Source organism: Eschrichtius robustus, chromosome 14 (assembly GCF_028021215.1).
Source record: "Eschrichtius robustus isolate mEscRob2 chromosome 14, mEscRob2.pri, whole genome shotgun sequence".
Lineage (NCBI taxonomy): Eukaryota > Metazoa > Chordata > Mammalia > Artiodactyla > Eschrichtiidae > Eschrichtius > Eschrichtius robustus.
Genome location: NC_090837.1, coordinates 47,418,709 through 47,442,201, shown reverse-complemented (window position 1 = coordinate 47,442,201; position 23,493 = coordinate 47,418,709). Strand labels below are relative to the sequence as shown.

The 23,493-nt window shown below is 40.0% G+C and overlaps 1 protein-coding gene across 2 annotated transcripts in view; it reads left to right on the top strand.

Moving 5' to 3' along the window:
• B4GALT6 (beta-1,4-galactosyltransferase 6) overlaps positions 1-23,493 on the top strand; it is a 64,893-nt gene that overhangs the window by 6,423 nt on the left and 34,977 nt on the right. For both annotated transcript variants that reach the window (XM_068562898.1, XM_068562900.1), the window contains exons 2-3: positions 12,724-12,840; positions 19,867-19,980. In XM_068562898.1, the coding sequence (XP_068418999.1) occupies positions 12,724-12,840; positions 19,867-19,980 (231 nt within the window). The remainder of the gene's footprint in view (positions 1-12,723; positions 12,841-19,866; positions 19,981-23,493) is intronic.

The following is a 23,493-nucleotide window of genomic DNA, read 5'->3' as shown; positions in this document are numbered from 1 at the left end:
TTACCTTTTTCACTCCCCAGCCCTAAATGGGAAGCAGTGTGATTGACACTGTGGAAAGTTTAGATGGCTACCCAAGGCGAGCTGGTGGAGGCTGAAGACAAGGTAGCCACAGATGAAATCCATCAGCCTAAGGCAAGTGGAGAAATAGGAATAGGAAAATGAAGGGAGAGAGAGAGATCATGAAAGTGAAGAGAGACCTTCGCAAAAATAAGTAAATAACTAAAAATGATGATCAGCAAAACGAGCATTGCAGTGGGATATATAGTTCAGTGGGGTAAAGTCTGGAAGGAGAATCATGGATTTGGTAAGTAGGAGCTCTGTGACAGCCACTACAAGAGCTGTTTTTGTGGTGTCATAGGGCACCAGCCAGATTGCCCAGCCTTGGGTTGGATTGTTAATCAGAGGTCAGATGAAAGTGGATCAAAGGAGCCTTATAAGATGGGAAGACCTGAGCTTGTGTGGATGCTTAGGGAGTGAGGACACGGTTTGAAGATTTGAGGAAGGGAGCAAATGACAACGTATGATCTAGGAAGACTTAATTCATTTACTTTTTCATACATGTTTGTCTGTCTGTGGTTCTGCACTGAGCAGGAGCCACATGGTCCCTGCCCTCGTAGAGCTCATAGCCGGTGGGAAATTTGCATAGTTGCAGAGCAACTATTCTGGAAAATAGTGTGGAGTGCAGTTTGCTATGGGGCACCGGATGGGTGGATGGGGGCACTAGACTAGGCGTCAGGGAGAAGAGGGAGGTTAAGCTGAGGCCAGAAGCTTAAGTTAGGTGATTAAAGGGTGGGCCTGGGGAAGAGTACTTCAGGTAGGAATGGGATATTTGAAGGCTAAGAGATAAGAGAGAAATGGAAAGTTTAACAAAAAAGAAAAAGGGTAGGGGGCTAAAGCATAGAAATCAGAGAGGAGTGTGGGCCGAAGCCAGAGAGAGAAATACGGGTCCGGTCATAGAGAACCTTGTAAGCTGGGTTTGAGAACTTGAACTTCAGCCTGAGGACAATGTCAGACCACTGAGCTTAAATTTTAAGTAGGAGAGTGACATGATCCGGTTTGCATTTTAGAAGTACTTAGGCTGTACTGGTGTGGATGGATTAAAGTCAGCAATTCTGGAATCAGGGAGACCAGGTAGAGGGAGTGGGATCAAGTGTATGGGTAGATTAATTTTGGAGATGGGAGAGGAGATAAAGATGTTCATGGCAGCAAAAATTAGATGCATGTGGAGAGGGAGGTTGAGGACATGCATATCTAATAAGGTGGGTGACTGAGCTCTTAGAGTGAGCGGCTCTGTTTTACGTGAACAAATGTTAGTGTAAACTGTTTCCTAGACTAGGTTAAGAGATTTGGTTTCTACCTTGGCGCATACTAGAGGCTTAGTGAAGAGTTGTTGAGTGACTGTTTCTGATTAAATCACTTCTCTTGGTATGGCAGCTCCAGTTCGTTCTCTTCCCTGCCCACTCATCAATACCATTCTAGTGTTGGATGTTAGACCCCTTGAAGAATGTGGAGGGGCTGGCAGGGGATGAGGAAGAGTGGAGAAAATGCCAGGATCAGTCGGTGTATTAGTTATCTATTACTTTGTAACAAATTACTTCCAAACTTAGGGGCTTAAACCAACAAACATGTATTATATCATAGTTTCTGTGGCCAGGAATCTGGACACGGTTTGGCTAGATGCCTCTGGGTCAAGGTCTCTTACTCGGCTATAGAGTGCAGGTCAGGGCTGTGGTTGGAGGCTCCACTGGGGGAGGATCCGCTTCCAAGTTCACCCACATGCATCTGGGCAGGATTCTGTTCCCTGAGGGTTGTTGGGCTGAGGACTTTGGTTCTTCGCAGGTTATTGGCTGGAGGCCTCACTCAGTTCCTTGCCCTGGCGCCTCTCCATTGGGCAGCTCCCAGCCCCATCGCTTTCGCCATATTTTCTTTGTCAGAAAAGAGTCTCTAGGTCCAGTGCACACTCAAGGGGCAGGGGAGCCTTCTCAGAGACTGCTTACCGCCGTCTGGTTGCCATTCTTTTATTTTTATTATTTTATTCTCTGGTTGCCATTCTTAAGCGTATATGTTAACTTAGCTATATTGTTTCAGCATGAGTGAATCTAAATGCTATGACCTTGTGGGAAATTAGGTATTTTTGAAGGGGATATTGATTCATTGAAATCTGACAATGCTAAATACCATTCTCCATGTTACTATTTTATAAGTAAATTTGACGTCTGTTAAACAACGTGGCAGAATGAGGTAGTGACGCATTTATTCTGCAGCATTGTTTATCATGACTGCCTTTTAATGTTTATTAAGGGTAAAAATAGCCGTGTCTGTGGATACCTTAAAAAGAGAAATGCCTAATCTAGGTTTGTCTAGGTTTAAAATACTGTTTGGAATTTGGTTGGGAACAGAATGCATTTTCCTCTCGGGGCAGTGTTGCATGTATAGAGGGTGAGTAACTTCCTTACCCATCTTGTGACCAGCCTGTTTATCACAGGATGTACTGTGAAGCTTCTCGGGACGCATAACGCTTGTGCACATGGCGTTAGGCTCTGGTGGTTGCAGCTGTGGCTAGGGCTCTCCCCACCGGAGCCCCTCTGTCTGAGGGCCCCGGGCCATGGGAACTTTGGACACAGAGGCCTTGGCTCTGGAGCCAGAGCTGTGTGCAGAGACGCCTCAGGAGCAAGATCCGAGAGGTCTGCTCTTGGAGCTCCACACCCCCTGCCCCATGCTAGGAGAAAGGCCTTGTTGTAAAGAAAGAGAAGGAAAGGCTCCTAAAGGTCACCACTTGCCCAGAGTCTCATGCATTGTTGTTAGAAGAACTGAAGTGGAGGATTTTTGGAAAAGCTGAACTGTGCCCCTTGGGATCTCTGTGCCTGAGTTGCCCTGGAACATTGAAGATTTGGGGGACATATGACCTCTGTCTTCTTCAGCTTTAAGGAATACCCCATAGAGAAGAGAGGAAACTCTTCTGGAGAGTGTGAGAGCAGTGAGCGTAATCACGGGGCAGGTTTTCCGCTCTTTGTAAAGAAGCCAAACCAGACCATTCTAACTGAGCTGTAAACAACGTAATAAGCGGCCTGATAAGCGTTCCTTTCATTACCTGTTCTCCAGCCGAGAGTAGATGACCACTTGTTAAGGCTGGAGAAGGTGCTTTGCTTGGGGGACTGGACAGGCTTCTCACAGCCCCTTGCACTTGTTTTCTCGGTGCCGTGTTCATCTCTGCAGCCCTCTCGCTCTTCCCACTTCTACCCACCTGCCTTTGTGACTCCTTTTCCCTTTCAAGCCTGCCCCTCATGTTTGTCTTAACCTGAGTGAAAATGTGGAGGTGGTGAGAAGGAGGTGCGTTGTGGAGAGATTTTTCGAGAACTTGGATTTCCTAGGTCCTATTTGGGAGTTCTGGCGAATGGAGAGCCCCTCCGGCTTTGTCTGTTTACAGTTTTCTCCTTCCGGTCCATTTTCCTGGCCGCCTTAGACCATGCTGGGTCTTGTCACCACTGCTTGGACTGCACCTTTTTTTTTTACCAGTTTAATCAGAGCAGCCTGCCCCCAGCTCTTTCCCCCTTGTCTTCTCTTTTTTCTCCTTTTCCGTCTGAATCTCTTTCTTTTTCTTTTTTTGATTCCCAGAGGCTCCAGTGATTGAATATTTATAAAGTCTTTTCTTTCCACTTCTGCCTTTTGTCAGGATAATAACAAAGAGAATAATATATGAGTAATATTGTGATTCGAGTTGAAGATTGGGTCCATTGAAGGTTAAAAGGTTTTCTGAGGATACCTACAATGCCATGGAAAATTGTTTACTCTAGTTATTACTAGGTATTTTTACTCATGCCTTGGGCCCACTGGAGAGTTTCAGGTAGCACCCCAATTTTATTTCTCTCTAGCATGTATATCCTATACTGGGCCGACTTAATTTGTTCTATTTCACGGGCATACTTGTCTTCCGTCATAGCAGAACTTGACAGAGTTCAGTTTAAACTACAGCAAAAACCCTCCTCAGTTAAAATAGGAAAGATAGCTTAAAGGATGTTTGTCAGTTTTATTTTTGGCTATGTGGCACAGCAAAATGTTTAGGAAAACATAACTTAGTGATTTTAAATCTCAAATTTGTTAATTATTTGTTTTCATGATTAATTTTCTCGAGTTAGTAAAAGTCTTTGGCTCTGCGAGGTCTTTGTGTTGTATGTTCGTTAGGGATGAGAAACATAGATTCTTCGTTGTCTGAATGAATTGTTCATAAATTAGAAAGCTATATAAAAGAGGATGTATTTGGTATAAGTTAAACTAATTATGAAAGGAAGCTTCTACTTTTTTGCTTGTTACAAATGTTAATGATGTTTAGAGAATGGTTTTTCAATTTTCAAACATGAAGGTGCTTAAGCCTTACCTAAGGCAACCCAGGTCTTATCACCAGAGATTCTGATTGCGATCCTGGTTGATTTTTAATTAATACTTCAGGTAATTCTGGACCCTGGGAACTTATTTCTTTTCTTTCTTTTCTTTTTAAATTTATTTATCTTATTTATTTTGTTTTTGGCTACATTGGGTCTTCATTGCTGCACGCAGGCTTTCTCTAGTTGTAGTGAATGGGGGCTACTCTTCCTTGCGGTGCACGGGCTTCTCGTTGCAGTGGCTTCTCTTGTTGCGGAGCACAGGCTCTAGGCGCGTGGGCTTCAGTAGTTGTGGCACGTGGGCTCAGTAGTTGTGGCTCACAGGCTGTAGAGCACAGGCTCAGTAGTTGTGGTGCACCGGCTTAGTTGCTCTGCAGCATGTGGGATCTTCCTGGACCAGGGCTCGAACCTGTGTCCCCTGCATTGGCAGGTGGATTCTTAAACACTGCGCCACCAGGGAAGCCCCTGGGAACTTATTTCTGACAAACACCCCAAATGGTTGGGAAATAATTTAGTGCTAAATAGTTTTACTTTTTAGACCGGTTATCTCATATCATTTGATCTTTCATAGAACTAATCTTACCTGTTAAAAAACGGATTAATTTGTTTATAGCATCATGTTTTACTGGAGACAGAAATGGCTATCACGGTGAAGAATTTTTTTCCTCCAGAATGGAAATGGGCAGAATGGACAGACAGGTTGTTTAAGACAACCAGGATCATGTATTTCTTTATGAGTCTGCACTGACTATGTGATTGAGTTATAGATTGATCCTAAATTTGTTATTTAGTATTTTTAATTATTAGAAAGATACACTGTAATTCACTTAACACGGTCAGTAAAAGTTATTAAAGCACGTGGCCTTACATGTTAGCCAATGGAAGTAATTTCAAAACAAAAGACTTATAAAAGTCTTTATAATATTTTCATAGCTAAGCAGCTGTGTGAGGTTTGTTACTATACCATGATATCTTAATTGAAATATTATCTCTTTATTTTTAAATATTTGGAGCTTGCTAGTGTTAATAATTCTTTACTGAAATCATGTTATATATGTTGCCTTCTTGGTAATTAAGTTAACGGCTTAGATATTATGACTTCTAATAATAGTGCAATTTCCAGTTTGACTTGGAGGAAGAGAACTTGGACTTCATTTTCATTTGAATCAAGAGACCAATGGTAGGGACTTCCCTGGCAGTCCAGTGGGTAAGACTCTGCACTCCCAACGCAGGGGGCCTGGGTTCGATCCCTGGTCGGGGAGCTAGATCCTGAATGCCACAACTAAGAAGTCTGCATGCAGTGACTAAAAGATCCTGCGTGCTGCAGCTAAGACCCGGCGCAGCCAAAAAATAAAATAAAGTAAATAAATAAAAATAAATCTTTAAAAAGAGACCAATGGTAGAGAATGAGAAGATGCCTTGTTTTTTGATTTGAACATATGCTCTAGCTTTGGAAATCTTTGAAATTCATTTCCCATGCTGTGTCCCCTTTCTCCTGCCTGTTATACTTACTTTCATGATTAAGTAAATTGAAATTATGAAAGGTATTTTAATTGTGAAAACACAGGGAAATTGGGGATGGTTGTAAAACATAGTTCAAAGAGGTCTCCCTTTTATTTTTTCTCAAGATAGCATTCTTAAGTGGGTAGAGGTTCATTTCGCATCCACTTTAAATGTATTCTGAAATCATTCATTTTCAGCAGATTTATGATGTTTCCAGGATGTGTTTATTTATGGTTTCATCTTTTAGTCTGTAATTTCATTAGGTAAGTTTCCTTACTGATTAGATTAAAAATGTAATTGTCTGCATTTTTCCTTCCCTGATTCCCTCATTTCCTCCTGATTCTACTTTTCTCTAATGTGGTTTATAGCTCAACTCTTCCGGATCCTGTCACGCTTTAAAGAGGCTCTGTGTTTAAGTGAATAACAGTGAATTAACAAATGACAGTGCTGAGAGCTATCGTGTGTTAGATCATGTGTTCAGAGTCTAGTTTTTGAATTTTCAGCTGTGTTTAAACTAGGCTGAACTGATGATTTGGTTGTTGTAATTCCGATGTTTTAGGCAGTTTATTCTTTTTCAGGATTTTGGTTTTTACAGAGGAACCCCCATGGCTTCTTAGTTTCTGGTACTGCTTGGCAGTTGTTAGTTATTCAACAAATATTTATTGAATAAACACATCTCTACCCTGAATGTCTTTAATAAGACTGTTGGAAAAGTCAAATTTTATTCAAAAATATTTAACTTTGATCAGTATTCAAACACAAGTAATACCCTCAAGGAACTGAAAACTGTTGAACTGCAGAGTGGAAGTGGTAAAAGTACCTGTTGGAAAGAATTTTTTGTTAATTTTTGGTGTCTACATCAGCAAAGCTTGAGCTGTTGGCTAAGATCTGAAATAGATCTGTACTGTATGTGATCATTGTATTCATTCATTATTGCTGGATAAAGTGGATTCTGACCACAGAATTCTTTCGTTCTATTTATTAGTCAGCCTGTGACTTACTGGAAAGATAGGGAGGAGGATATTATAGGCTAGTAATTATTTGCTCTGCAGATTTTCTTGAGCCCATACCTGACTTTGAATTATTATCACCATGGTAAGATACTCTGTTTAAATAGAGCTTTGACATAAAGGGAGTCATTTGTTTTACAGCCTGGCACAGCCTAGAAGTCTGTTTTTTTTGTTTTTAACTCAAGCAATACTTTGGTCCTAGGCAAAGTATGAACTATATTTCACATGTCGTGTGGCCTCATCCTGGGGTTTACAGCATTATTATTAGAGATAATATATTTAGCTTTTACAAACTTGCATGAGTAATGTCTGGAAACTTGTTGCACAAGGGGCTAGATGTGGAAAGAAAAACACTTACAAGCATGTGAAATAGATTATTGTTAGTTCTTAGAAATTCAGAGACTACCTGATTCAGGTATCTGTGGTTACTGTCAAGGGATGTCTGTATGCAGTGTTTTGCCTTTTTCCATATTGTTTATTTCCTTACATGTTCTGTAGATTATATGGGAAACTGTTTTCTCTCCTGTGACTTTGAAGTACCCCTCTGACTTCCCCCTCGCATTAGTTGAAATCTGTTTATCCCTCCTATTGTCACTTCCCTCATAACTTTTTACATTGAAGATTTTTCTTTTTCTTAGCCCCTCTCTCTCCTCTAGGACTTTCAGCCATTGCTTCTTCCAAATAGCTGCCCCTCAGAGTCATTCAGACCAGTGCTTGAATCTTGATTTTTAAAAATTCCAGCTGTGTAACTTCTGAGTTTGTTTTCTGATCTCATAATGGGGAAAGTTGTACCTGTATCCTGGGGTGGTGGATTCGTTTCCTAGGGCTGCCGTACACATTACCACACTCTGAGTGGCTTAAAGCAGAAATTTATCACCTCACAGTTCAGTTGGCCGGAAATTTGAAATCAAGGAGTTGGCAGGGCTGTGCGCCCTCTGGAGGCTCTAGGGGAGAATCCTTCCTTGTCTCCAGCTTTGGGTGCCTGTTGACATTCCTTGGCTTCCTAGGCTGGTGGCCAGATCACTCCAATCTCTGCCTCCATCCTCACATTGCTTTCTCGTGTGTGTGTGTGTGTGTGTGTGTGTGTGTGTGTGCGTGTGTGTGTGTAAAAATCTCCCTCTGCCTTTCTCTTGTATGTGCACTTGCCGTTGGATTTAGGGCCAACCCAGATAATCCAGGGTGATCTCCTCATCTCGAGATCCTTAACTTAATTACCTCTGCAAAGACTCCTTTTCCAAATAAGATAACATTGACAGGTTCTGGGAATTAGGATGTGCACACATCTTTTGGGGGCCTCCATTCAACCTGCTACATAAGAATTAAATGTAATTATGTGTGTGTTTAAGTATATGTATATATGGCATTTAGCTCAGTGCCTGAGGAATGTAGTTACTCAGTCAATGTTAATTCATTTCCCTTCCCTTTAGAAATCTATGCTCTCCAACATTCTGTCCCCCGGGATGCTTTCAGGAGTTATGCTCAATTCAGAGCGCTCCTGTTCCACTTTGCCGCCACTGACGTCCTGTGGTGACCATCAGGAAGTCTGCTCCTCGTCTTCCATCTTTCCTTGCTTGGCCATGCCTGGGTGTCCTCATGTCTGTGCTGTGCTCTCTCTCCCGACCCCAGTCTTTCTAACCTTCCATATCCGGCACTTTCTCACCTTCATTAATGTTACTTCTCATCTTCACAATGAGCTCTAGTCCCCTCATCTCCTTTCTGTTTTTTCACCCCATTTGTCCATTTGGACCTTTACAACTTATTTTCCATTGCTGCCAACACTGTTCAAGTTGGATCGCTTATCCCTGTATATCCTTTGCAGCTGTGCACCTCAGAGCCTCTGCTTATACTGTCCCATCGATGGAAATGTTCTTCTCCCTCCTTCCTCCACCTTCTCTCAGTGCCTTCGCTTTAAATTTCATCTTTCCTCCTTCCACTCAGGCCACAGTCATGCTCAGGTCCCTCCTGTTACAAGAAGACTTCCCTTGACCTTGCTCTCACTTACCTGTTCTAAAACTGGACTGCTTCCACTTTATCCACTCAACTCCTTACTAGTTTCCTTTTGTTTCCATTATTTGGGTGAAACTGCTCTCTTGAAGGTTGACCATGATCTAATAGCGTTTTTAAAGGCTAACTGGGATGGTGGTAAAGAGCTGGGTTGCTGGAGCTGACTGCAGGGGGTGAATTCTAGCTCCACTACTTGCCAATAACTGTGTGACCTTGAGCAAGTCCCTTAACTCCATGCTTCAATTTCCTTATCTGTAAGATGGGAATATTAGTACCTACCTTATAGGGTTGCTTGTAAGGGTTGAATAGATTAGTTTATGTAGAGAACTTCTAAGGATGCCCAGTAGAGTATGCACTAGGTATTAGTTTTTTTTATTTTCTAAGCTATTGTGTTTTAGTCTTTCTTGTTAGCCTCTGTGGTGACATTTGACATGGTTGACCGTTCCCTTGTCTTTTGTCCAGTGACTTCTTCACCATGTTCAAGCTCAGATTAATTCATCTCGGGGGTCTTTTATCTTTGTGTCTCCTATTTGTGGTCTGAGCTTCACCTTCTTATCTCCTTTCTAGATAACTTTTCCTGTGGTAATTCACCACCATGGTTCCTACTTTTACTTTTGTGTGAGTGTCTCCCCAAGTTGTATTTGTACCTTGTCTTTCTTAGCTCCGGCGCTGCGTTTATAGCTGCGTGTGAGAATGACTAACCAACACAATCTCCCTCACAATCAGCTCTGTAGTTGACTTCCTTTTGTTAAAGGACCTGGAGATTGTGGCGATTAGAAGCATGGATGTTGGGATCAGAGGGAAGTTGTATTTGAGTCCTTCAGTACTCTGGAAGCCTTTCCAGATCACTGCAGACTGCACAGTCTCCTTGGCTTGAATACATAGCGTGCTTTCAATGAGCGAAGCTGCGTGTGGAAAGAGGTAGAGAGACACAGCTTTATGGCAAATGTACTCCTTAGTTTTATTAAGTTGAGAATGAGGCACGTTCATAAATCTTTCCTCACAAACCCAGGGTAGGATGCCTGGAAGCTGTTGTAAACTGTTGATTTTTGAAGTTTTTTTTTCCTTAAGTTGTAGCTTTTCCCCCGTGGAAAACAGACTAGGTAAAGAAGTTAAATTTATGTCTCACAATGCAGAGGCAAATAGCAAATGAACTAAATTAGAGAACATGGCATCATTTTAATTAACCAGTGGTAGTTTTTAGTGTGTTTCTGAGTTATCTTGAGACCAAAGGGCAAGGATGGGAAAGATTTCCCTATTTGTTTTCTGAAATGTAGTCTCTTGTAAGTTGGAATAGAAATTTTAGACAAGGATTTCCTGGCTTGCCAATAAGATATTATATTTTATAGTCATGATAATTAGCAGGCAAGTATAGTTATTTGACTGTGGTTTACTGTACTTTTATGATGTTTGGTAATCAGACAGTCTGGACCATTCAGTGCTGGTTTCTTGTGCCTTGAAACACTGACACATGGCCTTCCTCCTGTTGACAATGCCTCTGTTTAAACACAGCTTCATTCCTTAATGGGTTTTGATCTTTAGGGACTAAACCCGTGAGGACTATTAACCTAAGGAATGTAACTCAATTAGCTGTGAATGATTTAAAATAAACTAATAGATTTCCATTTGGAGAGCTTGGTGTCTCACTTTATTTTTTCTCCATCCATCTAATGAATAGTAAATGCAGTCTTTTGGTAAATGATTCACCTTTGTCACAGGTGCCATCAGTAATACATTTTCTTAACAGTTTTGTTACCTGATATTTTGAAAGTTTTTAGGAAAATTTGACTTTGATTATCCTTTTCTATACTGGATATTTTCCTTGTTTCTTAAATTTGACTTGGTTTCAAGATTCAAACCATTTTCTTTATAAGAGTAGGTATGTTAATTAAAAGTAAAAGCTATATAGTTTTTAAAAGTTCTGTTTCCAGGACAGACAGTGAGGCACATGTGTTCACACCTAGTATATCCTTGCTTAGGCCAGTACTGTTTCTTCCAAGTCTGGGAATCTGTACTGGTCTTGGCTTAATAACCCTTGGCTCGGTCCTGCTTCTCCATGACAGGTCTTTTTTTTTTTTTCAGTTTGGTGCATAACAGATATTTAGGATATTTACACCACTGATAACAGATTTCGTGTATAACTTTAGGATTAAATGATCCGAGAGATTGTAAATCAGTTGGCATTCATAATCTATTTCATTTTTTTTTCCTGCATCATTTCACTTGAACTTGAGATCCTGGTTTAGGTAGAGTTGCTAATGTTACTTTGGCTTTTCTTGAACATTTTCCCATATTTTTGGTTGGCTGTTCTCTTTGTTTTCATTCTTCACTTTGTCTCGTTTGTCTTTTAAAGTCCATTAGAAAGCAAAAATGTAATAAAAACTTGTGGGGCTTGTAACCCTGGTATAATAAATTCAAGCCTAAACGAGTTAAATCTAATTATAGGACTGCTTTCTAGAGAGGATGTGGACAGTCTCCTAAAAATGATTGAGGTAAAGCTTATGTGAAACCTGGATTTCTGTTTCTCTCTCTTTTGTGGCTTGAAGGTGAGAGAGTGTTAATTCACTCTGCTTCTCTGCTCTCGTTATCTATTTTCTGTTCATTTGTACTTAGAGCAAGTTCAAATTTCAAAAAAATGGGAAAGGAGGTAGCAAACGTTTTGCTCATCTCTCTGTACCATGTCGAAGAAGCAGAACTGCGCCCAGAAAATGAGTCGGCATTTTTGATTTTTTCATTCGGCATTCATTTTTCGAGAGTGTCATTACTGTGTTGGGAGACAAGCTTATCTTAAAATTGAAAGAGCCATTAACCAAGCCTTGCAGATTCTTGGTTTTGCCATGAAAATGAGCTTCCTCCTCTTGTCTGAATGGAGTTTATGATTTTTAGCTTCATGCTTGGAGAAGTTAGAGTAGAAGGGCCTTTAGAGAAACCTAGTGCAGTACTGCCAGTTTTAGGTGAGGAAACTGAGATCCAGTGAGCTGCCCATGGTAGCAGAATCAGGACCAAAAAAGAAAAGGTCTTTTGACTTGACTTCTGTGCCTGTCTGAGGAGGCTTGCCATCTCAAAAGTCAGGGATTTTTGTAATCTTTGTCAAATTACCAGTTTCTCGCAAAGGGGGAGATTAGAAATTATTTTTGAAGCACTTACTCTGGAGAATTAAATTAACAGCTTGAAAATGCCGCATTGATTTTGATTTTATCTGCTTTTACAGTCCTGGTAGGTAGATTTGTGATTGAAAGGGAGTGTAAAAGTTCAGGTATTTAAGAGAAATTACCAAAAGTGATATTGATTCTAGATCTTTTTACACTATGCCCCACCAACGCCTTGAGAATTTGCAAGATCCATACCCATCGCAGATATGGTGATTTATGATATATTTATGATTCAAGAAGGAATCCTCACCTCTGTGGAGTCTTTGGTTTGAGGGAATTAATATAGAATTAGAGAAAGTGAATTTTAGGAGTATGTGGTTGAATACTTATAAAAAAAAAAATGCCTCTTTGAAATTTCTAAGTATATTTTATAGTAGAAAATCATTTATGGATAAAGGAATTACGGTATTTCAGTTTGTTCATTTAGTCTCATTCTGTTTGATGGATGGATGTTACTACTTTAATTTTTTCATTTTATTGTGTTTTTAAAAGAGTTTGTTTTTGTAAGATTTTGATAATGGGAAATAGTCATTTTATATTTCTGTTTTCCCTTTGGACGTACTAATTGAGTCAGTTTGGGTCTATTGGGCAGTTCCTCAATTCTGAGTATTATTTTTAAAAATTTTAAAAAAGCTTACTGAGTCATGACATTCTCTCTTTTTTTTTCTTTTATAGCCAACACATATCTCTTTATGGTACAAGCTCGAGGAATAATGTTGAGAGAGAATGTAAAAACAATAGGACATATGATCAGGCTGTACACAAATAAAAACACTACACTCAATGGTACAGGTAAGACTGCGTCCTGTTTAATTTTGCTTTGCTTCCACTTCTTACCCTTAGAGTCATAAATCAGTAAACCAAATCTCTTCAGCTCTGGTTCTGCCTCCAAGTAACTTCCTGTTAAAGATGAAGGTCTCCTACTAAGTACACTGGGAGGGTCTTTCACTGCTTGAGTTGGGACTGTCATGTATTCTAGGATATATAAGGGTATGCTCACCAAGGTGATGAGGGTTTTGTATAAAGATACTTAAGTTAATTCTTGCAAACATAACTTAAACAAAATATGAAACACAGCTTGTACTTTTGCAGTTTCCCTACTGTGTTGAAAAGAAATTAACCACAAAGAGAGTAATTTATTCATCTTAGCCATACTGCCATCTTCTTTATGCCCATTCTCATTCCTAAGATGGTTTTCCAGCTATGTCTAGAAAATACTTGTTTTTAGTTATAGAAGAGTCTTAATAATTGTATGGCCTTTTTAGGGGCTAACGGTGAGAAATCATATAAAATTGGAAATCAATAGCTGCTCTTGCCTTTTCAAAATATAATCTGGAAGAAGAATCTCTATCAGAATCACATGAGGTTAAAACCTATGTAATAGGCCAAACTAATGATTTAATGATGTAAATAGATTCAACTTCTGTGGGAGGAGGCTTAGTGCTCCTCTCTGGCAGTGTTTTCCACATTGTCTTCCTGAAGTAGAATTGGGTGTTATTTTAAAGGGTTCAGTGGCTGATTATCAGTTGTTGCATCCACTGTATTCTCATTTTAAACAGTTAAAATGAAAGACTTATGTCAACAGTTCTTCCTTCACTGTGCCACTGTAAATCACACACACATATCCCCACACCCTAATAGGAAGTCCCTATCTCCCAACCATAGGTATATTTTCTTAAAATGGGTGTTAAGATGGGTAATACTTTTTTAGACCCTTCTAAAAATTCAAGACTGTGACATATTGATTCTTAATTTAATGTCACACATGCTTCTGCAAAATCTGTCCTAGGCATTTGCCTAATTTGTGTTACGATGCCGCCAATCAAACACTCTTAATTTTCTTCTTCCTTTTAACTTTAAAGAAATTTCCTTTAGAAAGACTGTCTCATCTGAGCTGATATTTTAATAGTACGTTAAAAGTCTCATGAACTGGTCTTCTGCATTAATTGGTCTTCTGAACAGTAGGTCAATTTTAGGAGAAGTTTAAACATTTTAAAAGCTTCGCTAGGACTTGTCCTGGTTGAATAAGTTGATGTGAAGGTATTCATTAAAAGTTCATTCAGCTGAAGTAGTAAGCATCTTTAAGTTACTGTATTTGTATAAGTGAGTGCTAATAAAATCTGTGCCTAGTCAGGTTCTTTTCCTGGAGTATGAATAAGTTATATGTGTGAATGTTGCGCTTTTGATTAAGAGAACTGGTTACTTGGGCAAGACAGCCCTGCCCTCAACCCCACTGCAGCATCCCACAGCTGAAAAAAAGGAAATCCTCTCTTCCCCTCACCAAGTCATAGTTTCAGTGAAGATCGAACAACCAGTGCATCCTTTGATGAAAGTTTGCTTTTTATGAACCTTTGGAAGTTTTTCACATGGTTCCTTTACTGATGGTGCAACTCTTCTCAGGAGACCGTCAGTTATTGTATCAGTTAGGAATTAGGTTTGGTTGTAAGAGAAACCTGCCTGCAGTGGTTTAAACCCATGAGGCTTCTTGTACAAAAGAAGTCTGGATGGAGGACTGTTTCTGTTGTGGAGAAAGTCTTCACACGCTTTCCCACTTCTGCTCTGTCATGTAGCTTCACAGGCTAAGATAGCTGTGGGTCTCCAGTCTCTATGTTTGCCCTTGGGTCATTAGAAGGAGCGATGGAAGGGAGGGAAGAAGAAGAAATAGAGTGCCCCCTTTGTAAGGACCCTTCCCGGAAGTGCCACGTAGTAGTTCCGCTTACGTCTCATTAGCCAGAACTTAGTTGTAAGGGCACCTGGGAATGATAGTCTTTGAGCTGGGCTCCCTGCTGCCCTGAATGAAATTGGGGTTCTGTTACCGAGGAAGAGAGGGAAAATGGAGTTTGAATAGGCAACTGTGAGGTTCTGCCGTGTTCATTTATCTTGAGTAGTTAGTGTAGGTATACTTAGCTGGATATGAGAGATACAAGATGAAGAAAAACATCCTCCTGAAACTGTGCCTTTAAACAGCATAGTCTTTCTTCCACGTTGTCACATTACCTTTTTTTAGGGAAAATAATCTTGGAACTTTAGAACTAGAAGGACCATTAGAGATCACCTACTTCAACCCCGTTATTATACAGCTGGGAAAACTGAGGGCCCAGACGAAGTGATTGACCCACGGCTGCACAGCTAGGAACTAGTCAGCCAGGACTAGAGCTTGTCTTTCAGACTTCTGATGATCTCTGGTTTAGGGGTCAGAAGACTCTGGGTCTAGTACTTGTTCTTACACCAGCTAGCTATTGTATATTTAAAAGATTCAGCAAGCTCTTTATGACCCGCTTTTTCATCTACCCTGTTTCTTAGAATTATTAGAATAAAATGAAGATCTGGCATTTAGCATTCATTGTAAAAGGCAAATAGTACTATTCAAAAATAAAGGATTCCTACCAAAAGAAAAAAAAAATCCTCCCTTTACGTGGAGATCTCTAGGTTTCTGAGAGAGATGGAAATGTAAATAGCTACTTATAATGCAGTGATTTATTTCTGCACAGACTTGTACAGATGAAATCTGCCAAAAAGGAGATAATGGACACTAAGGTTTACAGAGAGCTAATTGAGCTCCAGGGGAGAGTTGATGAACATGTATTGACTCATTTAAAATTTATCACTTGGACTTCCCTGGCGGTCCAGTGGTTGAGACTCTGTACTTCCAGTGCAGGGGGCGTGGGTTCGATCCCTTGTCGGGGAACTAGGATCCCAGATGCCACTCGGCACGGCCAAAAAAAAAAAAGAAAACTATCACTTAGATTAGATCTTACAAATTCTCATCACAAGAAAAAAAAAACTGTAACCATGTGAAGTGATGGATGTTAATTAGCCTTGTGGTAATCATTTCACAATATATACATGTATCAAATCATTATGTTGTACACCTTAAACTAATACAGTGTTATATGCCAATGAAAATAGTTTGCAAAAAACATAATATTTAACACTTAGTGGCAAATTGTGATATTTCTAAGTACATTTGATTCCAAAAAGGAGTTTTTAACCCTGTGCCTGAACGTTCTGAAGCACCAAGTGTAAAGAGATGTATGTAAAATTTTTGTAAAGAAACCAAGTTCCTTTATAATCAAATGGTGCCTTGCCTTGTAGCCCATGGAGTCAGTCAAATTAAGAAAACAAAATGTATTCAGTGAGCAGTTACCAAAACAGATGACAGGGGTCACGCAGTGTTAGAGCTGGTAGGTTTGTTAGAAATAACCCAGCACACTTCCTCATTTGGTGGATGCATGGTCAGAGGCCCTCAGACATCGCCAGACTGACACGACAGGCTAGCAGTAAATAGACTGGAACGCTCACTGAGTTTCTATTACCTGCTTTAAGCCGCCTTTTGCAGGGAAACCAAAGCCCTGGAGAGGTCTCCTTTGGTCCTCTTCTCCTAAGGTCCAGTGAGAGCTGAAGAGGGGACTTGTCCAGCAGTTTTCATTCTGTATTTCCTTTTCGTTTGGTGTGGCTCTGGAAGGAAGAAGGCAGGGGCCAGGTCTCACTGTGTTTTCATCCATTCTCTAGATGAAATAACGTCTACATTTTACAGCAGTTGTGGTGGATCAGCCTTCAGTGAATCTGTCATACATCACCTTTTAAAACTCCTGATTTTGAAAGCAGTGGGTTATACTCCATGGGCCTCACCACTTTTGTAGGAATAACGATTTTGTGGGTTTATTACATCAGAGTCTCCAAAAGTTTAAATCATTGTTGGCTATATTATCAGTTGTGACGTGTTTATTTGCAGTAAGTTTCTACTGTGTTGTAGGTCCTTTATTAGATGCTAGAAATCAAAGGCAATTCGATTTCAATTAAAAGAGGTTTATAGACTAATGGCAAGGGGGTGGATAGCCTTATATACATAATACTTTGGGATGACGTAACTACCACGGGACACAGTACTCAAGGGATACAGATGTTTTTATTAGTCTGGCAGTAAGTTGAGATCCTATGATCATTTGTAATGATGTAGCCAAGAATAACATGTTTAGCTCCAAAACTTTGTATTTAAAGGACATGAATATACTGATACCGCATGTCTTTAAGTTTTGTTTTGTTTTGTTTTTTTAACGTTAGTTCTTTGAACACTGATGAAAGTGATCCATGGGTTCTTTTGTAAAAAAAAATTCAGTCATTTTAGCATGAGAATAAAAAGTGAAACAGTCCTCCAGCCCTCCTGTTGCCATGAGACTCCCCAAAGGGAGCTGCTGTTAACAGTTTGTGTTGCAGAGATGTCTGGAGAGCTTAAGATCTCTGTGCGTTAGGTGTGGATTTATAGAGTCATAGTGTGTGGCTAAGAGAAGGGGCCCAAGCTTTAATGACAAGAATTAATAAATTATGTACAGTAAGAAAATACGCTTATTTAAATTTAACTACGTGACATTAAGAAATTAGGAATGCGTGAGTGTTAATGTTTATCTTCTTCAGGATTATATGAAAATGAGCACACACACTGCCTTTGGAACACATAAAGGCAGTGCACTCCCAGGGACAAGCTTATCTATCTTCTATTTTCAGCTCCTACAGATGCATTGTGTAGAGTAGATGCTTGGCTAACATAGTGGGAATCCCCATAAAAGCAGAACTTTTTTTTTTTTTTACTATAGCTTGAAATTTGATATATATCTAGATATATATTTTTAAAGGGATTTTGAAAAAAGAACCAGAACTTTATTGGACTTCCTTACACTTATTTTATGTTTAGTATCTTTAAATCTTTCAGATATCTATGGGTGAGATACGGAGTATGGAGGATATGGATATGGAGGGGTTTCCGTGGTCTTAGTCCGTCCCTGTGTGTCTTGGCATACAAAACAGCTAATGTCCCCTGAATCCCTCCCCCTCCTTTGTCTTAGAGGATTTTCCTTATCAAAGGCTTTCCAGGGCTCCTCTGGCGAAAGGCATTGGGGAGGATTCTGTTACTGGGGCGTTCTCACTTCCTGGTGGAATAGGCCTTAGCCATTGTACCGTCATTGGTCCCTATTTATCATGTTGGGGTTTTCTGGTAACACACTTACCTTAAAGCCCTACTGATGCCTTTCCAAATTCATAAGGTGTTTCCACTTATTCATAAGGGGTTCCGCTCTGCAAGGCCCCTTCCAGAAGGTGGGCCTGAAGGTGGGGTGTTGTCTCTTTGCTCCAAAGTGCCATCCTGGCTCCCAGGCTGCATCCCCATCTACTGTATATTTTTTTTTTTTTTTAAAGAATTTCTTCAGTTTACTTTATTATTTATTTATTTGTTTGTCACACCACGTGGCTTGCAGGATCTTAGTTCCCCGACCAGGGACTGAACCCAGGCCCTTTGCAGTGGAAGTGTGGAGACCTAACCACTGGACTGCTAGGGAATTCCTGTCATCTACTGTATTTTGATGATGAGTGAATATTTATGTTAGGCCAAGCCATGGACGGGAGGTGTTTAGTTTTCTTTGACTCTTCTCACATGCTTCATATTCAATTTCCAGGATTCTACGGTGAGAGGGTTTAGCTTTTACAGTTCAGTAAGGCTGTGATTTTGACCTTCAGCCTTTTGCTTGCTGGTCTCTGGCTGACAGGCCTCTCTTTTAAGTCATATGCCCGTTCTCCCCTTTTCTAACTCTGCATGCAGGCCAGTTCTGATACGAATACCTCTCTTATCAGAGCAGATTACTGAAGACTGAAAGTCTTCACATTTTCCTAAAGTGTCTACTAGAACTTCATTTCCTGTGGGTACAGGGTTTGTGATCCAGAAGACAGACGGTAGTTTAATCAGCGGTTTCCATTTCTCATCTCTTACTCACCACATGTTGGTCTCATTCTCTCAGACCAGCTTCCTCTTACATAGCAGGAAGCTGGCAGGTCATGGTTCCCAGATTTGCATCTCAGAACTTTGTTCCAGAAAGGGACTGACATGTGAGCTCCTTGGTTCCAAGTTTAAAATTCCCAAGGCTCTGACTGTTCCAGGTTGAGTCAGGGGCTTATTTCTAAAGCAGTCACTCATAGCTGAAGTTCCTGAATATGCATATGGGCTAGGGATTGTTCTGAGCACTTTGTACACTTCTCTTTCTGAAATCTGAAAGCGACAGCGTGAGGTAGGCGCAGATGAGAAACTTTGTTCTCTTGCTTTGTACCACAAAGCTAGTGCGTGTTGGGGCAGGATTTGAACTCAGCACTTGACTTTGGCGCTCTAAACCGTACCCTCGGTGTTCCATAATTTGCTGACTCTAAAGATAATGGACCTAATGTAATAACAGCTCCAGGGCTCTCCAGAAACTGCAGCCCACGGGTTGGGAATGACTAATTTCAGGATTTTAAATGGGCTGTATTACAAAAGTCAGTTGAGTGGGTAAATCGCAGTTTCTCAAGTGTGAGGTGGTGAGAAAACATTACTCCCACCCTCTGCTCTGTGGATGTGGAAGCAGTGTGCTGTGGCTCTGTGGCTGTCCAGAACACCTTGGGCTGCTTGATACTGGCGAGGATCCCCTGGTGTACTTTCATTACCTCTTTCGAAGTGGCTCAGCTGGGGGAAGGGTGGGAGCACCTGTTCTCTTACAGTCGCAAATGGGCCTGCTCTGTGTGTACGCACGGATCAGGCCTTGCCGCTCCCCAAACTTGTCCCAGGTTCCCCCTGGGGAAATCATGCTGAGAGGTCCCATCTGGCAGCGGTGAAGGGTGAATGGGAGAGTAGTCACGGCAGCTGTATTTTGCTTTTCTCTAGTTCTTTATAGATAATTGCCTTTAAGTACTGCTGCAGATTGCAGATTGTAGTCTTTACACACTGACGGTGACACATTTCATACCAGGAGCAAAGCAAAAGGCAATTTTTTGGTTGTAACTTTTCTCTCTCTCTCTAAGATTATCCTGAAGGCAATAATTCAAGTGATTATCTTGTTCAAGCAACAACGTATCTTCCGGGAAACTTCACATATTCGCCATACCTCCCCTGCCCAGAAAAGCTGCCTTACATGCGTAAGTTTCATCTACTTTTGACTTAACTATTTGCTTGTATTATAATAAAATAAAATCGCATGGTTTGAGCACATCACCCTCAGGCCATTATTGGGGGTGCTCATATTCATATCACGTAGCATGTTATTTGACTTTTTTTTGAGTGGGGTGCAAAGCAGTTTTTTGGGAGGGGGAGGAGGATTGAAAAGCTAAAGAGAAAGCTTATGCCTTACCCAGAAGTAACCTCACCTCTATTGTGAGTTTGATGTGTATTCTTAAAATTATCCTTAAAATGATTTTAACATTATCTTTTACATAGATAGGAAATTAGAACGTTTCAAAGGTTTTAAGAAATTATATAAATGATTTTAAAATTACATTTCATTCTGTAACTTGCTTTCTTAATTATTTTCTGAGAACTGTCCATGCTGATACATAGAGATCAGTTTATTTCCCTTAACTGTTCTATAGTGTATCTTTGAATAATTGAATAAATGTACCACATTTCATTTACCTTTTTCTCTGCTGATGGAAATTTAGGTTGTTTCCACTCTTTTGTTACCACAAAGCAGTGCTGTAAGGAACAACATCATACAGATTTCCCTGTGCATGTGTGCTTGAGGGTTCATGCCTAAAAGTGGAATTGCTAGGTAGGCTGGCGTGATTGTACTCCACAGCAGTGGTACCAGTTTATATCCCCAGGGGCAAAGCATGAATGCACCACTTTGATATTGATGGACTTTAAAAATTTTGCTATTCTTATAGATAAAACACTTTTTGCTCTTATGACAAATCAAAAAAAGTATCTTGTTTCAGTTCTTACTTTCTTCATTACTGGTGGGTTTGAGTGACTTTTCCTGTGTTTGTGAGTAGTTTTGAGTTTTCTCTCCTGTGACTCAGTTACCGTTTTATCGGTTCCTTACTGGTTAATTAGATTTTTGTATTGATCAGTGGGAGTTCTTTATACATATTCCAGCAGTGACCTATTGTCTGCAATATGTGTTGCAATTGGCTAGTCTTTTCATTTTGTTTATGGAGTCTTTTATTTTATAGACGTTTAAAATTATGTTTCTAAGTGTATCAATCACATTATTTAAGGTTTTTGCTTGTTTTGGTCTTAAGAAAGCTTTCCTTATTACCCAAAAGCCATACGAATACTCTTTTATTTCCTTCCAATAATTTTACAATTTTGTTTTGAATTTTTGTGTATAATATGAGGAAGGGATCAAGATACTGTATTTTAAACATATTTTTTTCAAAATTATGAAGATAATACATTATCGTTTAAAAAAACCTCTGTAATCACTCAGAAGCCACACGGCTGTTATTTTGCAGTTTTTTATTGTTTGTGTCTCCCTCCTCTGATTTTAAGCATACTTTGTACATATAAGTTAGTATCTTGAGTTTTATGTAATTAAAATTCAAATATACGTTATTTTGAATTGCTTATTTGTCCACGTGTCTTAATGTCCTCAGTGTCTAAGGTGTGTTTTTTATGTCTTTATGTAACTTTTCTTTATTGAGGAAGTTCGTCTTTGCCTGTCATGTTTGTAGGATTTTTTCAGTATGTTGTTGATAGATATATCTGTAATAAAAAGTACGATTCACCTTTTATTATCACCTAAGGCCATGGTTCTCACGCTTTAGGGTACATCGGAATCACTGGACAGCCTTATAAAGCACACATTGCTGGACCCACCTTCAGAGTTTCAGAGTCAGTAGATGTGGAGTGGGGTCTGAGAATTTTCATCTCTGACAAGTTCCCAGGTCATGCCGATGTTGGTGATCCCTGGGCCACAGACCCACTGATCTAGAATTGATCCTGGCTGCACCATAGCTTTCATAATTCTTGGACCCAACCGCTAAGTTTCTGATTTTATTAATTGGATGCAGGGCCTGAGTATTTAAAAAAAAAAAAATCCTCAGCTGATTCTAATATTGTTATCTCCTTGCTGTCCCATAATAGAGAATGAAGCTATGGTTTTTGTGGCTATGTATTTGTCGTTACTTTGTCATTGCAGCCTTGGCTTTCTAAAAATGAATGTTTTTGTCTGTGTAGTACTGAAACCATTGGGTGTAATGTTCTGTTGAAATATTGATTACAGTAGTTTCATTTTCATAATTTGCATATTCAAGGATTTATAGTTTTAGGAAATCTTTCTGTTCTTGGTTTAGTTGCCATTTTCTTAATTAATGCTTTGTGGGTACTAATTAAAGTCTGTTTCAGAGCATCTGCCTGCTGGGCCTTCCTGCTTGCCCTCCTCTCCCCCAGCCCCGTAACTCGTAAATGCTCCCGTCACATGCTTGAGAGATTGTGTCACGGCTGCTCCGCACTGCCTTTCGCTGAATGTCTTGGTTCTCCTGCTTCTTCTCTCTGCTTCCATCAGTCTTGCATTCTTCTGCAAGAGAGGATCACACCCGTTTGGCCAGCTACCTTTTCACAGAAGGCCTCGTCACGGCTCTGCCGGCTTTGGGTCCAGCACCAATCCCTTGTCCAATTAGCTGTGGCCAACCTGATGAGATTGTTTAGTGGAAAATATGCCCACATACAGATGACTCCTTAGGAAGGGGCCTGGCACGAGCCATCCTGGAGAGCCCCCCGACTAGTCCTGTGACCACTGCAGAGTAGAGCCTCAGTTTGCCTATCTGTAAAATCTGGGATTACATGCCAGCGTCACAGTGTTGCGAGGATAAAGAGAAGCACAGCGCTGGAAGCTTGGTAGACGTTAATTTGCTGTTCCCTTTCCTTTTCCTCACTTCTTTGAATGATGGAGCCAGATTTTACAATGATCAAGGGAGTGAGAAACCCAGGAGAAATGTGTGGAGTTAAGGCATTTTTTACTTAGCTACGCATCCTTAATTTGTTTTTAATTAACAGAATTGTTTCCCATTGATGAAAGAGAACAGCATAGTAAAATACCTAAGTATAAAAATCTTATTGTCCTATCACACAAAATAATTGAATACCATACCTCCCCAAATAATAGTCAGGGAGAGTCTGTGTAAGAAGATGATCTACTTAGATGAAAACCATTCAAGTACGTAGGATACTGAATTCCTATAATCACCAGAAGTGAAGTTAAGGCTTAAAATTGTTGTTTGATTATCTAGCTGTAACTTCTTTTTGATTTTTGCTGGCACTGGATTACCATAAAGATGAAGTTTGAACTTCTCCAGTTGGAATTCACATAAAGTTGATTTCATGGATTTCAGCATTATTTCACATTCAATCAATTACAGTATAAAATCTATTTTAAATGTTATTTGTACAATATGAGTGAATACTTCTTTGTTACTGTTAGTATTTATAGATTCTCTGGAGGGCAAATCCACTTTCAGTGTTATTATATTTATGTGACACTCTCCGTGCTAACAGTTCACTTTATCTAGAGCTGAAAAATCATAAGTGCTTAGCATGGACGTTTTGATTTTCTGGATGAGGTTAGAGATGGAAAATGTCAGTTGTGCACTTTGCATTAAAATGAAGATGGACTTACCCGTAGATTTCCTATCTTTTAATTCCTATTCAAATAG